The 23,474-nt window shown below is 49.0% G+C and overlaps 1 protein-coding gene across 4 annotated transcripts in view; it reads right to left on the bottom strand.

Annotated features, from left to right (window-relative positions):
- Nucleotides 1-1,998: 1,998 nt before the first annotated feature.
- The window catches only part of cldn15a (claudin 15a), a 34,682-nt gene continuing 13,206 nt past the window's right edge, over nucleotides 1,999-23,474 (bottom strand). The window contains exons 2-7 of one of the 4 annotated variants that reach the window (XM_073052049.1): nucleotides 22,511-22,680; nucleotides 20,648-20,753; nucleotides 10,927-11,091; nucleotides 10,053-10,134; nucleotides 7,372-7,479; nucleotides 1,999-2,370 (exon numbers count right to left, since the gene is read on the bottom strand). In XM_073052049.1, the coding sequence (XP_072908150.1) occupies nucleotides 2,259-2,370; nucleotides 7,372-7,479; nucleotides 10,053-10,134; nucleotides 10,927-11,091; nucleotides 20,648-20,753; nucleotides 22,511-22,585 (648 nt within the window). In that variant the 5' untranslated portion in view covers nucleotides 22,586-22,680 and the 3' untranslated portion in view covers nucleotides 1,999-2,258. Of the gene's footprint in view, nucleotides 2,371-7,371; nucleotides 7,480-10,052; nucleotides 10,135-10,926; nucleotides 11,092-19,213; nucleotides 19,361-20,396; nucleotides 21,473-22,510; nucleotides 22,681-23,474 lie in introns of those variants that run through there. The other 3 variants (XM_073052050.1, XM_073052048.1, XM_073052051.1) reach the window with 3 other exon arrangements.

Below are 23,474 nucleotides of genomic sequence, written 5' to 3'. Positions count from 1 at the left end.
GCTGAAGGCTCTATAACTCCATGAACATAGAGCACAGAACAGTTCAGCACAGTACAGGCCCTTCGGCCCATAAAGTTGTGCAAACCTTTTAAGCTACTCTGATATCAAACTAACCCTTCCCTCCCACATAGCCTTCCACTTTCCTTTCATCCATGTACCCATCTAAGAGAGTCTAATGAATATGTCTCTAGCACCGCTAGTGTTCCATGCACTAAAAGTCTAAATAAAACCTACCTCTAACATTCCCCCCCCCAAACTTTCCTCCAACATCCTTAGAAGTAGGCAAAAAGTCACTGCTGCCCTGAGAAATGAGCTTCTGTCATCCACTCTATCTGTGCCTCTTATACACTTCTATCAAGTTACTTCTCATCCTTCTCCACTTCAATAAGAAAAGCCCCAGCTTACTCCACCTTTCCTTATAAGACATGCTCTCTAATCCAGGCAACACCCTGTTAAACCTCCTCGGCACCCTCTCTAAAGCCTCCACATCCTTCCCATTATGAGGCAACTAGAACTAAACTCAATGATACTAATGCAATGCCCTGGTTCATAGTTTTACTGTTATGCCATTCTGTGTTTCATTTTGTGCAGTTCTGTGCAAACAGCTTGTTTGCATCCTATGTTTGGGTTACTGTTGCAGATAAGAGATAGGAGAATTGCGGGCCATCCAGTTAGGATGGTCAGATTAAGGGGAGATTTCTCTGGTGAGGGACACTAAGGTTGGGCTTGGGGCTTTTGTGAGAGAGAGGTGAGAAGAGAGGACGCCAGAGAGATGAGGGCGTAGGATTCAAACCGGAGCGGGGCCACGATTCGACGAAGCCCAGGGTGAGATCGATGGAGGATCGGCAACAGGGAAACCGTGAGCTCCAACTTGTGCACGTTGGACTGTTTCATTAAAATGGGCCCTTTTCCTTTTTTTTCTTTCTTTACTAACCCTTTAGTCAAATTAAGAATTATAAACTAAATCTTTTAATTGTATGCAATGTACTGTCTGTTATTTCATGGCACTCATTTGTGACAGGATAACGAATTACACAGCATCCTCACAAACGGGGGGTCTGCGCCTCAACCTCCCACGTTTGGTGGGGCTGGAGATTGTCTGCACTAGAATTACTCAGGGGAGGAAACCAGAGCGTTTCGCTAATGTATTCAGTCAGGAGGCAGGGCTTCAGGCAAATGCCTCACCTGAGTTGTAATTTAACTCTCTTGCCTTGAAATGGAAAATATTCCAGCTTGTTGGAGTGAAAAAGAATCCCATGAGTCAACTAATTTTAACTGCTGCTGTTGATGGAGACCCATCTCTGGTAAGTCTCCATATCGTACTTGGAACCACATCCAGGTTCCTACCATATCATCTCCTTTTCCTTTGATTTGAAGGGATGAGCCAGTATTGTCCACAGGATAGATCCTCAGAGATAGTGACACCCCGGAACTTGAAATTGCTCACTCTTTCCACTTACGATCCCTCTATGAAGACTGGTGTGTGTTCCCTTGACTCACCCTTTCTGAAGTCTACATTCGGCTCTTTGGTCTTACTGACATTCCGTGCAAGGTTGTTGCTGCGACACCAGTCAACCAGCTGATAGATCTCACTCCTGCCATCTGAAATTCTGCCAACAACCTTTGCACAGTTGGTTGTTTTCTAAACATCGACTGTTTGTTGTCCTGTTGCTGCAGTCTTTCTATTGTGCTTCTTGAATCACACTCTACCCTCTTGCCCAACCAGTAGTTATATAGCTCCACCAGCTGCCGTTGAACACTCTCAGTTACAACTTCCCATACGGGTACATCTCCACACTTCCCCCTCCATTCCCTTCTGAAGTCAGCCTCCAGTTAAGCATACTTCCATAACTGGTGTATTAATAAGCTGTTGATTGTTGTAAGGACATAAGTACTGGGTAGTCCCAACCCGTAGTGGTTGCGACTGCGACTTTGTGCTGACTCTGCCGCTGGTCCTCACACCGATGGAGTTGAACATTCACAGGAGCACACCTGGTGTTCAGTAATGGTTTTATTCTTCCTTCAACCACGACCATCTTCCCACCCACACCTTCCCATTCACTCCAAGGGGAGTGTTCATCGGCATCTCTACAGTATGGGTACAATCAGAATTAACACAAGGCAGTGCAACAACAGAGCAATTGCAGTGTGTAGAAAGCGCATTTCCCCAGTGTGATCCCCACAAACAGGACTTCACACGCTGCCCGACCAACAGTCCAAAGCGCAAGCCGAGAAGGATCCAGACGCAGCCCCAGCTCTCAGACGTAAGCGTTCTTCCCATAGTTACTGGAGTTGTCCACTTCCGACATGTAGTTCTTCGACACCCTTCCCGCCATCGAGCGGGGCACTCGGTAATTGTATGAGTACTCCCTGCGGCAGGAGGAGAGAGTAAGCGACAGGTCACCATCGAGAGGGGAGGCTCTGAAGAGGAGGGTGTGGGGGTGGGCCTGCTTGTGGGGAGAGAGTCTTTGGGGGAGAGTCTGTAGGAGGGGAGTGAAAGTGGGAGGGAGCACGGTGGGAGGGAAGTGGTGAGTGTGTGGAATGGGCTGCCAGCAACGGTGGTGGAGGCAGATACGATAGGATCTTTTAAGAGACTCTTGGATAGGTACATGGAGCTTAGAAAACAGAGGGCTGTGGGTAACCCTAGGTATTTCTAAAGTAGGTACATGTTCCGCACAGCATTGTGGGCCGAAGGGCCTGTATGGTGCCGTGGGCTGTCTGTGTTTCTAAGCGTGGGTTGAGAAAGTGGGTTGCAAGTGTGCAGAAGGGGGAAATGTCTGCGGGAGGGAATCTGTTGGCGGAGAGTCTGTGGGGTTGAAAATGTGTTCAGAGGGGGAAGAGGAATGTTGGAGGAAGGGAGTGTCCTGGGAGGAGCAGCGCCTATTGAGGGGGGAGATCCCATGAAGCAGAGTCATCAGCGATGGAGGAGGCAGGCCCTGAAGAGAGTCAGTGCTTCAGTGAGGGGTGTGGTACGCTATGATTGTCCAGGGATCAGGTTGTGAGTGCCCATGGAGGGGCTTTTGCCCACAGTAAGGGATACCAGTGCCCAGTGTCGGGGCCCTGGCAGGGTCAGATCCAATGGCCCTGTGTCCAGCGGTGCCAGGAGCAGCACGCATTGACACCGCTGGCAGCTCCCACGCCTGGATGGTGGCACTCTCAGTGTGGTGCCGGGGTGGAGGTGGGTGTTCAGCGCTGGGGTAGGTGGGGTGATGGGAGCAGAAAAAGGGGCGAATGGGGAGTTCAGGGCTCAGAACTGGCTAAGCCAGCAGTGGGCGGGTGTGTCTGGGGAAGGAGCCGGGTACATCGTGTCGAAAACAGACGCACTGTGTGCTGGGGGTGGGGGGGGGGGTGGGGGTGGAAGTGAGTGTGGCGAAGCAGTATCAGAGGGAGGGGGTGGTTGGTACCGCTCTTACCAGCTAGTGTGAGAAGGGTCAGGCCAGCTTTGGGAGTTGTTGTGAGGGGTGGACTATTTATATCGGTCGGTGCCTGGGGTTGAGCTTCCCGTTCAGATTAGATGAGCTGTTTGTCACTTGCACCAGGGTGGAATGAAATTCCTGGTTGTCATGGAGCTCACGGAGTAAACGTGGCAAATGGGAAGCCTGAGGAGACACAGCTCGCTGCGGTTCACGGATTGAGTAGAAGAGGCAGCGACTGGCAGCAGTTTGATGCTTTGAGCAGCGGCCAATCAGCAATGGGGATTGATTGGCAAGAGCAAGTTAAAGTAAGACAGCAGCAAGTGGAGGAGCCATTCTTGGAGTGGAGCGAGTTAGGGGCTTTTTGAGGCTTTAGCTGTCCAAGGCTTCAGTGCAGAAAGTCTTGAGATGAGTGAAGGCAAAAAAGCTGTCGGTAGAGATTACCTTCTTCCCCACAGTTGTTCCTTCTTTATATTTTCTCAGTTAGAGCAGTAGAGATGCCAGGCATCTGAGTCTGGCTCTGACTCAGAAGGTGAGGGGGGAGAAGAGGCGAGCTGTGGTGATAGGGGAGTCATTAGGTCGGGAAACAGGAAGGAGGTTCTGTGGGTGAGAATGAGATTCCTAGATAGTTTGTTGCCTTCCAGGTGCTAGGGACTGGAACATCTCTGATCGAGTCCTCAGCGTTCTTAAGTGGGAGGGTAAATAGCCAGAGGTCGTGGTCCACGTAGGTACCAATGACATAGGTAGGAGGAATGACAAAACTCTGCAAAGCGAGTTCAGGGAGTTAGGTGCTAAGTTAAAAGGCAGGACCTCCAGGATTGTGATCTCAAGATTGCTACCCGTGCCACATACTAGTGAGGCCAGAACTAGGAAGATTTTACAATTAAACAAGAGGCTAAGGAGTTGGTGTAGGAGGGAAGGCATCAGATTTCTGGATCATTCGATTCTCTTCCAGGGAAGGTGGGACCTATACAGAAGAGACAGTTTTCACCTGAACTGGAAGAGGACTAATATCCTAGCAGGAAGGTTAGTTAGTGCTGCATGGAGAGGGGGGTTTAAACTAGAGTTGCAGGTGGATGGGAACCAGAGTGCCAGAATAGATGGTGGAGAGGTTGTAGAAACAGATGTTCTTAAGATCTCAGATAAAGTCAGGAATCAAAAGATTGAGCATGGTGCTACTAGTGTTCTGAGCTGCAGATATTTCAATGCAAGAAGTATCGTGGGAAAGGTGGGTGAGCTCAGGGCCTGGATCAACATGTGGAATTTTGATATTGTGGCTGTTAGTGAGACTTGGTTGCAGGAGGGGCAGGACTGGCAGCTCAGTATTCCAGGGTTCCATTGCTTTAGACATGACGGAGAGAGAGGGATCGAAAGAGGAGGGGTGGTGTTACTAGTCAGGGAAAATGTCACGGCAGAGCTCAGTCAGGACAGACTGGAGAACTCATCTAGGGAGGCGATATGGGTGGAACTCAGTAATATGAAAGGTATGACCATGCTAATGGGCTATATTACAGACCACCCAACAGTCTGAGGGATTTAGAGGAACAAATTTAGAGATCGCAGACTGTTGCAAGAAAATTAAGGTTGTTATAGTAGGTGATCTTAGCTTTCCACATATTGACTGGAACTCTTGTACTGTAAAAGGACTAGATTGGGATAAAGTTTGTTAGGGAGTGAGACAAGGCAGGTGACAGAAGTTTGTGTAGGGAAACACTTCGCATCCACTGACCACAAAACCAGTAGTTTCAAAGTAAATATGAAAAGTGATAGGTCTGGTCCGTGGGTTGAGATTCTAAACTGGAAAAAGGCCAATTGTGATGATAACAGATAAGATCTGGCAAGTGTGGATTAGGACAGACTATTTCTGGCAAAGGTAAACTCGGCAAGGGGGAGGCCCCCAAAAGTGAAATTCTGAGAGTACAAAGCTCGTATGTGCCTGTCAGAATAAAAGGTAAAGATAACAGGTGCAGGGAACCTTGGTTTTCAAGAGATATTGAGGCCCTGGTTCAGAATAAAAAGGAGATGTATACCAGGTATAAGCAGGTAGGAACAAATGAGGTACTTATGAAGTATAAGAAATGTAAGAGAACACTTAAAGAAATCAGGAGGGCTAAAAAAAGACATGAGGTTCCCTAGCAGACAAGGTGAAGGAGAATCCTAAGGGATTCTACTGATATGTTAAAAGCAAAAGAATTGCAAGAGACAAAATTGGTCCTGTGGAAGGTCAGAATGGTAATCCATGAGCGGAGACAAAAGAGATGGGGGAGATCTGAAATGCACTTTTTGCGTCTGTATTCACTCAGGAGATGGACACAGAGTCCATAGAAATGAGGCAAAATGGCATCAACTTCATGGACCCTAGACAGATTACAAAGGGGGAAGTGTTTACTGTCTTGAGGCAAATTAGGGTGGATAAATCCCCAGGGCCTGACAAGGTGTTCCCTCGGGCCCTGCAGGAGGCAAGTGCAGAAATTGCCTGGGCCATACCAGAGATATTTAAATCATTCTTAACAACAGGTAAGGTACCAGAGGATTGGAGGATAGCCAATGTTGTTTAAGAAAAGCTATAAAAGTAAATCAAAAAAGCACAGGCTGGTGAGCCTGACATCAGTAGTGGGAAGGTTATTGGAAGGGACCAGATATATGAATATTTAGATAGACATGGACTAAATAAGGATAGTCATCATGGCTGTGCATAACAGATCATGTCTAACCAATCTCATACAGTTTTTTGAGGAAGTTATCAAAAAAGTTGATGAAGGGAAAGCAGTGGATGTTGTCTACATGGACTTTAGCAAGGCCTTTGACAAGGTTAGACAAGAAGGTTCAGTCATTTGGCATTCTAGATGAGGTAGTAAATTGGATTAGATTTTGGCTTTGTGAGAGGAGCCAGTGAGTGGCAGTAGATGGTGGTCTCTCTGACTGGAGGCCTGCGACTAGTGATGTGCCGCAGGGATTGGTGTTGTTTGCCATCTATAGCAACGATCTGGATGATAATATGGTTAACAGGATCAGCAAATCTGCATATGACCCCAAGATTGGGGATTTAGTGGTCAGCAAGGAAGACTATCATGGCTTGCAGCAAGATCTGGACCAGCTGGAAAAATGGGTTGAAAAATAGCAGATGGAATTTAATGCGGACAAGTGTGAGGTATTGCACTTCAGTACGACCAACCAGGGTAGATCTTACACTGTGAACGGTAGGACACAGAGGAGTGCAGTAGAACAAAGGGATCTGGGGATACAGGTCAATAATTTATTGAAAGTGGTGTCACAACAGGTATACAGGTCATAAAGAAAGCTTTTGGCACATTGGCCTTCATAAGTCAAAGTATTGAATACAGGAGACGGGGTGATATGTTGATGTTGTATAAGATAATTGAGGCCTAATTTGGAATACTGTGTGCAGTTTTGGAAAGATGTAAATAAGGTTGAAAGAGTACAGAGAAAATTTACAGGGATCTTGCTGGGTCTGGAGGACCTGAGTTATAAGGAAAGATTGAGTAGGTTAGGACTGTATTCCTTGGAATGTTGAAGATAGAGAGGAGATTTAATAGAGCTGAACAAAATTATGAGGGGTATAGATAGGGTAAATGCAAGCAGGCTTTTTCCACTGAGGTTGGGGGAGACTACAACTGGAGTTCATGGATTAAGGGTGAAAGGTGAAAAGTTTAAGGGAAACTCCTTCACTCAGAGGGTGGACCAAGCTGGCAGCATTAGTGGTGTTCACAAGCTCGAGTTCAACATTTAAGGGAAATTTGAATAGGTACATGGATGGGTGGGGTACAGAGGGCTATGGTCCCAGTGCTGGCTGATGGGAGTAGGCAGCTTAAATGGTTTGACATGGATTAGATGGGATAAATGGCCTGTTTATGTACTGTACTTTTCTACTACTGTAATAAATGCAGCACTAAGCTGAGAATGGTATAGGTGGGGACTTTGCAAGGATGCAACTTACCCAGTTCTACCAGAGGTTCTCCGACAAGCAAAGCAGAGGATGATCCCTCCAATCAGCTGCAACGATGCCCCAGCCCAACCAATATAGAGTCCAGGTCCAAGTTCATACCTTCATCGGAGACCAAGAGTTACTATGGTTACCAACATCAATCTCCCAAAGGCTTCTCTCTCTACCCTTACTTCACACAAACAAAGGACAGCTTCCTGGTGCTGTCAGTAGGGGATGATATGTGGGGACTCCAGACCCACTCTGCCCATTCCTCTGTTATACGGCCTGATATACAGTAATGGTGACAGGCATGGGAGTGGTGGAGACCCTATGGAATCAAACACCATGCAGTTAGGTTATCTGACCTGCAGATCTCTGTAGGAGAAATCCATGTTTCCTCGCACCTGTATAGTCTGAGAGAAGGGGTATGCAGACACCAAGTCAGGACCCTTGTAACGGCCCGCTACCTGGGCCTGGGAATGACCAGCAGACCAACCTCACAGAGACTCAGAGACCAAGAGCACTGGGCAGGCATTCAGCCAACACACACACAAAATGCTGGAGCAAAGGACCACAACCTCCCATGTTAAGTCCAGTCATGGCTTGTTGGCCCACCCAGTCTGTACAAGTTACAGACAGCCTGGGTGTCCACCAACAGTCGGATGGGGTAACGCTGAACAACACCCTCTCCTTTGATCTCCTGATTACAAGGAGAGGACAGATACCCAACTGAGACACCTCTCACTGACAATGCTGAGTGAGTTGAGAGAGCACAGATAGGAAACCCTCATGTCGAGGGTTTCTGAGAGATGTCTACGGGCAGCTCCTGGGGGTGGGTGGTGGGGAAAGTTCCACAGACTGGCTCCAAGAAGTAATTCTGGCTCTATGGAGCTACTTCACAACCTATAACACCCAAATGCTGGGACATCACGAGACTTTGGTTAGGAGCTATTCTTGGTGTCACCCAAACCCTCATGTCCAGTTTCCCCATCCACCTCAGACCTACATCCAAAATTAGGGGAGCACTCTGACTAAAAGGGAACGTAACCTAGACGCTGATTAAATCCCCAAAAGACAAACAGTCCCACAAAGAGGCACAACAAAGGCCTCTGCTATGGCCCACTGTCCTCTCCAATCAGAGTCCATCTTCTTCAGCCCTTTGCTTCTTCCACCTATCACCTCCAGCTTCTCACATCATTCCCACTCTCCACCTCTCCCCTCCCACGGGACACCAGCCACCACTTCCGTTGTTAGAAGAGCACAGCGTGCCCTCTTGGACAACAGGATACTGACCACATGCACCATGAGGGGGCTCCTCCCAGGGCTATGGGAATCACTCTGGGATGAGGCAGGAGAGGAGGTAGAAATGTTACCACCAGCTTCTCTCGATGGTGGATGGTGGAGGGCAGTGAAGGAAAGTGTCCATTTATGTGAAACCTGAAGGTGTCTCTCCAGGTGTTTGACACCTCCAAGGTGATCCCCAGCAGTTCACCCCGTGCAACAACAGACGTGAACCACTAGAGCTGAGCCCCGTGGCCAGTATGTCTCCAGCTCCTTTCCCTCTTCCTAGGAGCTGCACCCTCAGCAACTGGGCCAGGTCTGGACTGATCTGAGCACCTCCCTCACAAAATTGATTCCTTTGCCCACTCTGCACAGGAGGGCCAGCCGTGAGCTGTGACGACATCCCAGCGTTATTCAAGGTGCGAATGCTCATGGGTGTCGGCTGGAAGACTGCAGTGAAGTTCCCAGGTTTCCCCAGTGGGCAGGAAACAAAAGACTGCAGAAGGGGAATGGGAATGATGGGCAGTCCAGCTTCATTCCACCTACAACGTGATTCCAACCTCACATCAATGGCAGGCGATCACTCTGGGATTGTCCGGAAATCTGGGTCTGTAGGTGCCAGCACTTGGGAGGGCACTAGGCAGGACCAGGGAAACCTGGATTCTGGGCACTTGGAATCCAACCAGAGCCAGGGATTGAGACGGAGATACACATTCAGTGGCCACTTTATTAGGTACACCTACTCGTTAATGCAAATATCTAATCAGCCAATCGCATGGCAGCAACTCGATGCATAAGAGCACGCAGATGCGGGCAAAAGGTTCAATTGTTATTCAGACCTGACATCAGGATGGGAAAGGAATGTGAGCTAAGTGGCTTTGATCACGGAAAGGTGTGGTTTGTGTATCTCAGAAACTGCTGATCTCCTGGGATTTTCACACACAACAGACTCTAGAGTTTGCAGAAAATGGAGCGGGAAACAAAAAAACATACAGTGAGCTGCAGTTCTATGGTCAAAAATGATTTTTTAATGAGCGAGGTCAGAGGAGAATGGTCAGCATGGTTCAAGCCGACGGGAAAGTGAGTGTAACTCAAATAGCCATGTGATACAACAATAGCGTGCTGAAGAGCACCTCAGCACATTGGACATTGAAATAAATGGGTTACAGCAGCAGAAGACCACATTGGGTTCCACAGTGGCCATAGAACTGGATTTCACTGTGGGCAAACCACGGGGATGCAGGAATGTCTGCATCAGCGGCTGGGCTCTCCTGGGCTCAGTCTGTGGGCCTGACCTCCCTGGGGTACCCGGCCCAGCTCCTGAACCTGACTGTGGAGAACTTTCAGAGCTCCGTACTCCGTCAGTGTTCGCAAACTGCTCATTGCTCAGCTTCGGCTAGTGGGAAACTTACTTTGTTCCTGGGTAGATGGGGTCGTAGAACTGCTGCGTGATGTTAAAGGCGTACCAGGAGACGGGGACCAAGGCGCACAGGGCTGTGGAGAGTGACAGATCCCGGTGAGAGGACGGTCTCGGCACACACACACACACACAGAGCTCTCCCTGCCTCTATGAGCAGCCCCGCCCACCACTGCACTCGTAACATGTCGCACCTCCCAGCCCTTTCTCACCACATCCCCGCCCCTCATCCCAAACAGCCCACCCTCCTGCCCCCTGCTTTTCTGGAGGGAAGGTGTGATTACACTGCCTGGGGCATAGAGGAGATTCACCAGGATGCAGTGTTTCAGTGGTGGATATCTCCATGGAGCGGAAAAAGCAAAAAGGGGGACACAGCTGAGGACCATAAAGTAATGAAGGGTAAGCTTCATGAACTTTTTCCCCTTATCCAAAGAGGACACAGACGTGGGGGAAAGGGAAGGGGTTTCAAAGGGATCAGGGTGACGTATTTTCCCTAGGGAGAAATGCTGGAGAAAGTGGTGAGAGCTGGGTTACTGAACAATGAACAGCCTTCTGGGGGAGCTCAGCAGGCTGAAAGGAAAGGTCGATGCTCCAAACACCGCATCCTTTTCACCCCCAGATGCTGCTCCACCCTCTGAATCCTTCCAGAAGATTTGTGTTGCTCCCGATCTGTGATCTTGTGTCAAGGGCATTTAAGAACACTGGAATCTCCCGAGCCTGGACGGGGCGGGCAGGGAGGGATTCCAATTGCTTGGTATGATGTGATGGGCTGAATGGCCTGTTTCTGTCCTGTATCACCTCCACTCCCAGCTACCACCTTTTTGCTACACCGCCCAGCTGTCCACCGCCATTTGCCCCACAACACCCACCGGCCAGGATGTACAGAGATCCTCCCGCCGTTGCCATCCTTGCTTTTGCCACTGGATCTGTTGTTCCAAACTGGATACATTGCAGACCAAATAAACTGACGATGGCTGCAAAAAATCCCAGGATGATAGAGATGATCATCAGGGCCTGGGAGGCTCGCACATAATCTAAGGGACAGGCAAGGAGACACATCACAGAAGGTCATAGGACGTACAGCATAGAAGAGAACACAGGGTCGAACCCCTCAGCCCACCATAACCGCGCCCAACCATGCTTCCAAATGAAATGAATCCCCACTGCTTGCACATGATCTGCATTCCTCCATTCCCTACCTCTTTGAGCGCTTGCAGTAAATGAGAACATCAGCCTGTCTGTTGTATCAATGGGTCAAGTCCGTGCTTTACCACAGACACCCATCACCCTATTAGATTACTGATACAAGGAAGATGAATAGCTTCCAATCCAGTCATGTTAACCACAACCAATCAATCTTCACTGAGATACCCTGTATGCGATCAAAGGCATACCATTCAAGCAAATCAATTCAAATATCACTTCAGAAGCTGCCACAGTCTCTCGTCAGGCCAGATGAGATCAGTCAATGAACTTTAATACCCAATAGTCAATAAAACCCTCAGTCAGAGTAGTATAATATTAATGGTTTAGACTTACTTTATGGACACCAGGGAATAGAAAACTTGAGGAAGAGGGCTTTCACTGCAACAAGCAGGCAGAGCTTGGACAGCTATGGAGTAGAATGACAAATGCAAGTGGACCCCTAAAGGTGTGAGGTGGCAGGGGAGAGCACAGAGTAAAAGAGGAATAAACAGGAGGCTCAAGCAACACACACAAAATGCTGGTGGAACTCAGCAGGCCAGGCAGCATCTATAGGAAGAAGCACTGTCGACGTTTCGGCCCAAGACCCTTCGTCAGGAGGCTATTGAGTGGTGTACTGGAACATAGAGACCTTGGAGAATACATCCACGGATCACTGAAGAAAGCGGGAAAGGAGAGTAAGGTGGTTAAACACACACAGGATGCTGTTTCTTTATTGGCTAAGGCATGTGGGGGGGGAGGTATAGGTCAAGAGGGAGAGTTGTCAGTGGGAAGGTGTCTGCGGGAGGAGATCTGTGTGGGGTTGCAAATGTGTTGAGAGAGGGAGGAGCAATGTGGGAGCAGGGTGAGTGTCCATGAGGAGGGACAATGCCATCGAGGGATTACAGAAATTACAGTAAATATGTATATAAAATAGCTAAATTACAAAATAGTGCAAAAACAAAAATAATAAAAGTGAGGTAGCGTTCATGGGTTCAATGTCCATTGAGGAACCGGATGGCAGGGGGAAGAAGCTGTTCCTGAATTGCTGAGTGTGTGCCTTCAGGCTTCTGTACCTCGTACCTGATGGTGACAATGAGAAGAGGGCTTGACCTGGTCGGTGGAGATGGGATCCCTAATAATGGGAGCAGCCTTTCTGAGGCACCACTCAGTACATTTTGGATACTACAGAGGCTAGTATCCAACATGGAGCTGACTAATTTTTAAACTTGCTGTAGCTTCTTTCAATCCTGTGCGTTAGCCCACACCGCCCCCCCACCCTCCGATACCAGAGGGTGATGCAGCCAGTCAGAATGCACTCTATGGTACATCAGTAGAAGTTTTCAAGTGTCATAGGTGACAAACCAAATCTCCTAATGAAATATTGTCACTATCTTGCCTTCTGTATAGCTGCATCGATATGTTGGGACCAGATTAGATCTTCTGAGATCTTGACGCCCAAGAATTAGAAATTGCTCACTCTCTCCACTTCTGACCCAGCCACCCACCATTCTGACCATTGAGAATTTCAGCACCACCTCCACAATCTCGCAGCTCCCGCTATTTCCCAGAAACAAAAATCTCAAAGGTTAGCATTAGTATGTCCAGGTGGGAGAGAAGGAGGTGGAGAGATCACAGTTAACATCAGTATTTCCTGGTCCTCCACACCAGCACAATGACCAAGGTTCAGGTGGCTCAGATTCAATGTACCAGGGGTGATTGATAAGTTCGTGGCCTAAGGTAGAAGGAGTCAATTTTAGAAAACCTAGCACATTTATTTTCGGCATAGTCCCCTCCTACATTTACACACTTCGTCCAGCTGTCGTGGAGCATACGGATCTTGGACCGCCAGAAAGTGTCCACAGCAGGGGTGATTGATATGTTCATGGCCTACAGCAGAAGGAGATGAGTTATACATCTCTCGTTACATGCACATGCAGTTCAACTCTTTGAGTGATTATTCAGAAAGTTTGAAGTTAATAACTCATCGGGGTGATTGATAAGTTTGTGGCCTAAGGTAGAAGGAGATGAGTTATTAACTTCAAACTTTCTGCATTAAAGGAGTGGAAAACCATAAACACAATTGTCAGAACTTTATTGCATGATATAATATCACTTTATTACGGTGGATTACTATTTCCTTAAGATTATTAGGGGATGTCATTCTACAGTTCTCAGGTGACATTAGACGACGGTCAAAGAGGGATAGGGCTGGTACTTGCAGAAGGCGCACGTCCGGAGGTGGCTGAGTGATTCACGGTGGACAAATCACACATTTTCACATTACCTGGGCAACCTCATCCTAAAGAGGGAATTCAAGTAACCAAGTCACCAGAGCAGAGGGAACGTGTCTTCCCGGGGGAGACATGGAGATGCTTGTCATTGCTGCACTGTTATTTACCTTGGCTTTGTTTCTTGGCCTTCCGCGAGACTCCGATTAAGACTGACGCAACAGCGTGAGCCAGACAGCGTGTCCAGTGTTGGACTGTTCTGTCTATGACCCCATTTCTTGCATGTAATTCCTTTGTTTCTTTCTGGGTTTTAACTTTATCTAAAACAATGCAACCAAAAGAAATTCTAAACTGTTTCACTGTGTGTCTGGGACGCACGCCAATCTCTACGATGTTCACCTATCGCAAAAGACAGGAAGAAGCCCACAGATTCTACCCAACTCCTTCTCCAGAGTTACCCAGGCACAGACAGTCTGAGGGGCAGACGTCCCAACCTCTGGGAAGGGGGGAACTGAATGGCTATGATAATCAACTCTAGGCACAGACTGACAAGGTGCTCCCCAAATATACCTTGCCTACCCTAGGGGCATGGGGCCGTGCTGCAGCCAGTACCTGCGGAGCGGCCCCTGTACAATTCCAACAAACTCCACCAGCTCCTATGTCCCACGTACAAGTGGAACAAGAACACCTCAGCTGCAGGAATTGCAGGCAGTCTCAAGAGTCAGTGAATTGTGTGAGCTACATACAGTGCTCTCAGCCCTGGGGCCCAGTGCAGAGGACAAGAGCACCTCCACAGGGAGATCCCCTCCCCTCACACCCGGTGTCTTTGCAGTGGGAGAGAAGGAGGTGGAGAGGTCACAGTGAATGTCTAGGGCAGCAAGAGCACAAAGCAGGGGGAGACATAGCACTGTCCGAGGCAACAAGAACAGATAGAAGACAGGTCACAGCACACTCTGGGAGTAGGGAGTCACTCCCAGCAGCTTCTGGTGCCCAAAAAGTGTGGGTCTAGCTCCCTGAAGAGGTGTTTTGGGTCCCAGTTCTGACAAGGAATGCTACCTGACCCCCAAGTCAGGCTAACAGCCATCGGTCCACATCCCTGAACTGCCTCAGGTACAACACGCTGGAGGAACTCAGCAGGTCGGGCAGCATCCATGGAAACCAGCAGTCAATGTTTCGGGCCGAGACCCTTCTTCAGGACTGAAGAAGGAGGGGGCAGGGGGGAGGGTGGGAAGGAGAAGGCTGGTAGACCACCCCGACCACCCAGGAGATGACTAGACCTAACAAAAGTGAGTGAATGAATGCAAACGTGTGCTGATGTGAGTTGTACATTAACGTGATCCTGAAGCCACTGACCTATACACACCAGCTTTGTCAGATTGAAGGGAGGAGTCTGCCCACACACCACTAACCAATGACCCTCCCCACCCAGAGCCCGGGCAGAGACCAAGGGCTCCCTCCTGTCCCAGGAGCAGTCAAAGTGCTTCTGCATCCTGGTGGCAAAGCAGGGCTGGGACCAAAGTCACCAATCCATAGACCGGCATTGTGGCAACCCCTAGCTAGGATTGAATCCCACGGAGGCGCTCGGAACGGTCCTGCCCAGTGCCGAGCTGGGCCGTGCCGCTCCTGTCAGTTTGCCCAGCCCCTATAACAAGGCTGGTACAGATGCTCACGCACATCAGCGCACCGTGTAATGATCTGATCCACACGAACAGCATGCAAGACGAGCTTTTCACTGTATCCCGGCGCGTCTAATAAACTATTCTAGGAGCTTGCAGGTTCTCCCTCCAGAGTGTCGCCCCTCCTGCCTCTGCCAGGGCTTCCAGCCACTGATCCCCAAGGATCTGGAACATTCCGTGCAGGTGCTCAGCGCAATCGCTGCAGCAGAGAGAGTGCTGACACTCATTTCAACAAGCTCTCGGAAAAGACTGCTGTGCCCCCGTTGTCACTGCTTCTGGAGACGCAGAAACGATTTCACACAAGGGTGCATAAGAGAGGCGCAACCAGGGGTTCACTAGCAACCCCTTCTCTAAGTTTACAGTCATAGAATCATAGAGACATACAACACAGAAAGAGTCCTTCAGCTCAACTGTCCCAAACCAATCAAAGTGTCCATCTAAACTAGTTCAATTTGCATGTGTTTGATCCATATCCCTCTAAATCTTTCCTATCCTTGTACCTGTCTAAGTGACTTTTATCTGCCAATAGAACCTGTCTCAGCCACTTTTTCTGACTTTTAATGGTGGTTGGCAGTCCAACTTAAAGGTGCATTACCACCACCAACTGAACTGGAGTCTGGTGTAGAGAGTTGGGAAATAAAACCCATACTAGCTCTTTATCAAATGAAAACTAAATTACCCTGAAAAGCCCTATACATTGCAAATCATAAGAAATAGGAGCAGGGGTCGGCCATCTGGCCCATCGAGCCTGCTCTGCCATTCAATAAAATCATGGCTGATCTGTTCTTAAACTTTGCTCCATCTACCTGCCTTTTCCCCATAACCCTTAATTCCCTTACTATGTAAAAACCTATCTAACTGTTTCTTAAATATATTTAGAGAAGAAGGCTCAACTGCTTCCCTGGGCAGAGAATTCCACAGATTCACCACTCTCTGGGAAAAACTGTTTCTCCTCATCTCTGTCCAAAATCTTCTCCCCTGAATCTTGAGGCAATGTCCCCTAGTTCTAGTCTCACCTACCAATGGAAACAACTTTCCTATTTCTATCTTATCTATCACTTTCAAAATTTTATATTTCTATAAGATCCCCTCTCATTCTTCTGAATTCCAGAGAGTATAGTCCCAAGCAACTCAATCTCTCCTCACAGGTTAACCCCTTCATCCCTGGAATCAACCTGGTGAACCTCCTCTGCACCACCTCCAGCGCCAGTATATCCTTCCTCAAGTATGGAGACCAGAACTGCAATATTGTGAATTAAAGTCACTTCCATAACTTGGTAAAGTTTTTAAGTGAAATCTATCAACCCCAAATATAGCAGAGAAGCCTGCATTTGATTTCCTTCAAGCTTGTATGCTTCGCATTGTAATAGAATGTGTTCAACTGTTTCATAATGACAAAACCTACACACCCCAGAGTGATGTACTCCGACAAGATATAAGGAATAATTAAGCATAGTATGCCCAATTCTAAATCAAGTCAATATAATTCCTTCCCTTTTTGTTTTACCCCCTTCTCCCATCAGTCCAACAGTTTTGTGCATTCTGTAGAGATGTCTCCCCTTATGCCCATTATCCCACAAGTCCTGCAATAACCCCCTAATTCTTAACCCCACCACCCCCTTAGCTTCTGGTTTGCTAAGTGGAAGCTCTATATCCACAATTGAACTATATCCTCAACCATTTCCTCAGACAGCCCATTCCATATACTGAATGAAGAAGTTGCTTCTCGGGTCCCTTTTAAATCTTTCTCCTTTTACCTTAGACCCATACCCTCTAGCTTTTAATTCTCTTTCTCTAGGAAATTCATTCTGTAATGTTGCCCCTCAGTCGTCTGGGCTCCAAAGAATGAAATTCTGTACTGCCCAACCTCAGAGACTTGAGGCTCTTTGCACTCTTTCCAGTTTATAGTCCGCTGTGGTCAGGTCGCTTTTGGTGTGTGCTGCGTCTGCGAGGCTGGGTTCGACGGAGCTTTCATTGTGTGCTGTGTCTGCGAGGCTGAGTCAGGTGGCACCGTGGAAGTCCATAGCGGGGGTATTCCCTTCTGCCGCCAGCGTGGAATGACAAGTCAATCGGGGACCCTGAGGACTTGTGGAAACTGTGTGGTGGTTTCTTTCGAACTTATAGCCTTTCAACATCTTTGGACTATTTTTATTGTGCCCATGGTCTGTTTTTTATCAATTATGCTATTGTTTGCACTGTTGTAACTATATGTTGTAAATATGTGGTTTTGTGTAGGTCTTGTAGCTTTAGTTTTTGGTCTTGTTTGTCTGGTGGGTTTGGAGCTCCTTTCCGGGGAACACGCTAAGACTGTAGTGCGATATTAATACGCAGCAGCCTCTCTGGACTCTGGATTGGGGATTGCCAAACGTTACGTGGATTTCCTGGTATAGTCTGTTTTGTCGTGCGTTTTTGTGATATCATTCTGGAGGAACGTTGTCTCATTTTTTAAACTGCATTGCATTTGTGGTTTTTAAATGACAATAAACTGAATCTGAATCTGAGATGATGGACACAGTACACAATAGTCCAAGTCTGTCCTCACTAGCACTGTGCAGCTGCAAAATACCACTCCACTCATTGCCCTGATTGAAGGACAGCATGCTAATGCCATCTTCTGTCTACCTGTGACATTTTCTCCACTCTTCTCCACACTTTCCTCCCACACACATCCCCCAAGCACCCACCACCACCACTTGCAATTACCAGGCTCAAGGGCTACAAGTTCACAGAGTGCAAAGACACATGACCCAGGTGGGAACATATGCTCAGCAAAAGGCCATGGCTCCCAAAGTTTCTAGCTGAAGGGACCACCAAGGAACCCAGCTGTGTTAGGTCCATCCAGGACACAGGTGACCTTAACTCCAGACCCCTTCACTGAGAGCCTCTCCTGCATCAATGGTGAGTTTGCTAACTCTGTGGAGAGAGCACCTGCAGCCATAGACGCTGAGATGGGCTGAGGTCATCTTTGATTCCTTCACCAACACCCAGCTGCTGGAAGAGCCCAGCTTCCAGCCCTGCAGTAACCCAGCAGGGAACGTCGCAAGCCATGGCCCTTCTCCCTTCTCCGGCCAGCAACTGGCAACTATGGAAACGTCTGGGCTCTGGGGATAAGAGGAGACTCAGGGGGTCTTCCAGGATGACCCCCACCATCCTACAGGGAAAAGTGGAGGCAGAGAACCTCCAGAGATGCCCACCCCTGTGGCCACACACCAAATGGACAACCTCTCGGAATGGTCATCCCCAGCTGGACACAAACTGTACACATGCCACCTCCCTCATGCATTGGGTCCACTTCACTGGACTTGCTGGCATCTCCCGTCGCATCGTCCTCCCATTCAGGCCCATGAACTCCTGCCATCTGCTTCGGAGCCAGTTTTCCACATGCTCCCACCACACACTCACAGAGACATAGCACAGAAACAAGTCCTTTGGCTTATCTAGTCCATGCTGTGTACTGACAAAATCTCTTTGGATTCCCCTTAATCTTCTCCCCCTTTTTGATTTCTTTTCCTGAGAACTTCTGAGCTTCACTTGAGCAGAGCTACCCATCCCTAAAGCAAGTCACCTTTTTTCATGCAACTTTTTGCAATCTCTCTCTCTCTTTCTCTTCCATTAAATGCTTCAATGTGTGGGTACGGTACAAAAGGAACAGGAGTGGTTTCCTACAATGTCGGTCTGATTGGTATACGCTCTTTCTTCTGCTTGAATGCACATTTCTCAATCACAGGATCATTTTCATTTGCTCTAACTTCAAAGCAAAATAATCCTTCACCGTCGCTGTGTCCTCTATCCCTCCTGCCTTTTAAAAAACACACACCGGTGCCTATGGAAAATATTGTTTTCAGATCCTGACAGGGGCGGGGTACCTCGCATTGTTCCAGACCGTGTGTGCACGGGCGTTCTGAGTTTCGTCGACACCGCCAGGTAAGAGATGTCCCTTCCAACACACGCAGCCCAAAACACACCGGGTACCAACCAATGAGTCCGTCGGCTTCAACACAAGAAGCCGAGCGACGCCGGAGTCACCCGCGCTAATACTATCCGAGGCATGTACATGTCAATTTTACCGACGGAACAACGAACCCATTCCCGATCGCCGGAAGCAACTGCATCTCCAACGTGTCGGTCGCAGAAATCCCAAAGGCAGCTGGGGAACTGAGCAAGCGCAAACATTCCCGTTCAGAACGAGATGGGAGGTGAACGACCAGACAGGGCGTCCCAGACTAAACACACCCGGCCGGTTCCGCCGGGGATTTGACTTCGGTGCTGCCCCGGACCTTTTTCCAGATTTAGGAGGGGCACCAGTTTAATTAGATGCCCAAATGAAGGTCCATTGAAGTTAAGGAAGGGTCCAGAAATTCAGGTTTGGTGAAGTGTTTGGAGAGCAGGGCGGCGCAGTGGCATGTCCTGTACAAACACACGTGTCCAGCACTACGGCCGTGAACTTCAGAGACCCGACAGTGTTTGGGCCCACAAAGCCGGCGTCAGGTCCGAACGGTCGTCTCCGATCTCGGAAAACAATCTTTAACCCTGATCACTGCGGTGGCCAGCAGTCAGTCTTTCTGTCAGTCTCTCTCTCTCTCTCTCTCTCTCTCTCTCTCTGTCTGTCTGTCTCTGTCTCTCTGTCTGTCTGTCTCTCTCTCTCTCTGTCTCTCTCTCTCTCTCTCTCTCTCTCTCACACACACACACACACACACACACACACACACACACACACACACACACACACACACACACACACACACACACACACACACACACACACACACACACACACACACGTCTCATTTGGCCGCACTCAGCTCTCGCCCTGAGTGAGACTCTTGTACTGTGGTCCCCTTCACCAACCACCCCTCACACCACCACCCCCGCGCGAATCACATACCGCCTGTGCCGATTCTGTTACCCTGGGGTCTGACCTCCACATCATCTGCCCTAGCCTGTGGTTTCTTCCTGTGTGTGTGTGGGGGGGGGGGGGGGGTGGTCCTTGCGTTATGATTTTCACTCAAACGGCCTCACTTAGCTTGCACTCCCCATCTCCCCCACACACAGATGCGCCCCACCCTCCCTTTGCGCCCCCTCTCTGTTAGCTTGATCTTTCGCGCTCCCTCTCTCTCCAGCTTTTTGCTCCCTCTCGGGGTGTCCCGTGCGCTCCCTCTCTGTTACCCGCCGCCCGCCCCAGTGCAGGGGGTTTCTGCGTGCTCCGTCTCAGCGCTGCACTCTCTCTCTCTCTCTGTGCCCCGTACGTACCTGATAGCCCGAACAACGAGAGGAAGTCCCTGCAGTTGTACACCCCGGTGGAGTCACTGGCGCAGCTCTTCCACAGGTTCTCGTAGATGGTGGACGTTGTGATAACGCTGCCATCCAGGGTGGACACCTTCCACTGCTCGTTGCCCAGACACACGGCGATTAGCACCCAGCCCGCAACGCCCAACAAGAAGCTCACCGTGTCCCCGGCGGACATTGAGCAAACCTGGTCCCAGACTTCACGAATCACTCACTGGTCGCTCGCCGACGCGGTGTCAGCTTGACAAGTCTGGGTCTTGACTTTGGACAGCTCGGAGGGAGAAATGTCGATTTCACGGCAACGACCTTTCGTCGGCTCTGCTAAAAATTAGACATTCATCAAGTTGTAAATGGCAGAGCGAGGAGGCGGGGAGAAGGCGATGGAAGGAGGGGTTGTGTCAGAAGGGCAGAGAGCGGGGAGGGGGCAACAGGAGGATGTGGGGGGTTGAAGACAACGACTGGGAACGATCAAATGACAATAAAGGAGGCGATCTCTGTCCAATTTTGTGAGTCGACAGAGAAATAAAATGAACTTTGGAAATATCCAGTGCGGCAGGGAGCATCTGTAGTGAATGTCTCTCACGCACAGCCTGTGGTCACTCCACGTTCTCTCTCCTCAGTCACTGCTGAGACTTATAGATGACGGACTTGGCGCTATTCCTTTCTAGATGCTGCCCGACCTGCTCGGTCAGCATTGTGTGTGTGTTACTCTGGGATTCCCAGCATCTACCGAACCTCGTGTGTTTCGCCTAGCGCCTTCTGCTTTTACCCTCCGATTGAAGACTGAAGTGGGTCGTGGCCCAGGTCGGAAGGTGAAGTCCTGCCCCGCAGGGTTGCATTACAGACCCGGGTTTGTTTCCTGGCGCTGCCAGGAAGGCAGCGTTCTCCCCGCCACCGCCTATGTTTCCTCCGGGTGTTCCGGTTTCCTCCCACAATTTACCGGTCATTGTAAATTGTCCTGTGATTAGCCTGGAATTAAATCGGGCGATTGCTGGGCAGCTTCAGCTCGAACTGGGTCTATTCAACACCGTATATCAATAAATAAAACATAAATAAACAGGGAAGGGGCAACTGCACCGCTGCTTCAACCAGGGCTGGGTGGGGAGCAGGTGTGGCAGCTCATGCAGATGCTTTGAGAGTGCCGAGGGAGGGGTGAGCTTGTGGAACTGCACAGTGAAGCTGGGAAAGGAGGGGGTGCTGTCAATTGTTGCATTGCGGTATGCCTGAGGGTGGGGGAGAAGGGCTTCTGTTACTTGTGGTCCGTTTCTGTTCTCCGTCCACCTGCGCGCCCCTCCACCCCCTGGAGAACATTACAGTGTTTAAGAGTGCATGGATGGGGAAATGGGCCAATGGGACCAGCTTAGGCGGGCATCTTGGTTAGCATGGACAAGTTGGGCTGAAGGGCCTCTGTGACTGGCACAGACTTTCCCCGTCGCTCCATCTGCCTCCCTGCTTTATTGGTTAAAACCTGATTCATCGTACTTCTCGGGGTCAGACCATCAGATGTGGTGAACCTGACACCATCTGAAAGTTTCATCTTCTCCATTTTCTTCGCAGGAAGCACATCCGGCGACGTGAAGCGACACACAGGCTGCGGCAGGAGCTCACCGGGTCCAGCCGTATCCGTGGCACAGAAGGAATTGCCGAAGTTTCCGGGTGAAACCCCGCAACAGGACTGAGAGGGGAGACAGCCGGCATAAAGAAGGAATGGCGACACAGGAGTTGATTGGCAGACAGAGGAGGGGTAAAAGATGACAAGCAGGGGGGGAGTTGGGAGACAGTGGGACCAAGTGATAGATGGAGGCAGAGATAGAGAAAAATATATTTGGATCCACAAACGGAATGAGGTGGGGAAGCTCTCACTCGTTTGCTACCTTGCTCCATCTGCCTCTCCACGTACCCAGCCAAGTGTGAGGTATTGCACTTTGAAAGAGCAAATATAAAGGGGAAGTACACGCTTAATGGAAGTACCGTGCTGGTGTACAAAGGGATCTTGGAGTCCAAGTCCAAATCTTCCTGAAATTGGCTGCATAAGTTGATAAGATGGCTTGGAAAAAAAAGGCATATGACATGCTTACCTTTGTGGTTAAAGCTCCAAGTTCAAGAGTCAGGAAGTGATGTTGCACCTTGATAAAGCTCTCAGTAGGCAGCATCTGGACTGCATTCAGCTCAGGTTGCTCTCTAATGGGAGGAGTGTTGAGCTGCACAAGGGGTTTGCAAAGATGCCATTTGGACCAGAGGGCATGTGCTGTAAGGGGGGGGGGGGGGTTAGACAAAATTGGGTTGTTTACTCTGGAATAGCAGAGGCTTGAGGGGAGATCTGATAAAGGTTTATTAAATAATGAGAGGTGTAGGTACAGTATCTTTCCCAGAGCTGAAATATCTAATGGTAGAGTACATGTATTTGAGTTAAGTGCTGGGTTAAGTGTAAATTCAAAGGAGATATGCAGGGCATGATTTTTACACAGAGAGTGGTGGGTGCAGAATGTGCTGCTGGGGGTGGTAGTGGGGGCAAATACATACAGGAGGCTCTTAGATAAGCACATGAATGGAAGGATTTAGGTATTTATGAAGGGAGAAGAGATGAGTTCAGTTGGGCATTTGATTACTATTTTAATTATTGTAGCACAACATTGTGGGTTGAATGGCCTGTTCTTAGTCTGTTATATTCTAGTTCTACTGACATGCAAGCCTCACGTCAGTGATAGGGAAATTACTGGGAAAAATTCTGAGGAACAGGGTCATCAAACACTTGGGAAGGCGGTATCTAATCAAAGCTAGCCAGCGTGGATTTGTCGGGGCAGATTTTGTCTGACCAATCCGCACAGATGTTTTGAAGATATTAACAAGTGCATTGATGAGGGCAGTACAGTAGATATGCACGGACCTCAGTATGGTCTTCAACAAGGTTCCGCATGGGAGATCTCCAAAGAGGCCTAAGCGATCCAAGGTAGGTAGGTAATTTGGCTAGATTATTGGCTTCTCAATAGGAGAAAGAGCGTGATGGCAGAGAGTTAGCTTTGCGATTGGATGACGATGACT

The sequence above is a fragment of the Hemitrygon akajei genome, chromosome 7, assembly GCF_048418815.1.
Source record: "Hemitrygon akajei chromosome 7, sHemAka1.3, whole genome shotgun sequence".
NCBI classification, from domain to species: Eukaryota; Metazoa; Chordata; class Chondrichthyes; order Myliobatiformes; family Dasyatidae; genus Hemitrygon; species Hemitrygon akajei.
Note: the sequence above shows the minus strand (reverse complement) of the source record. Positions and strands in the feature narration are given on the sequence as shown.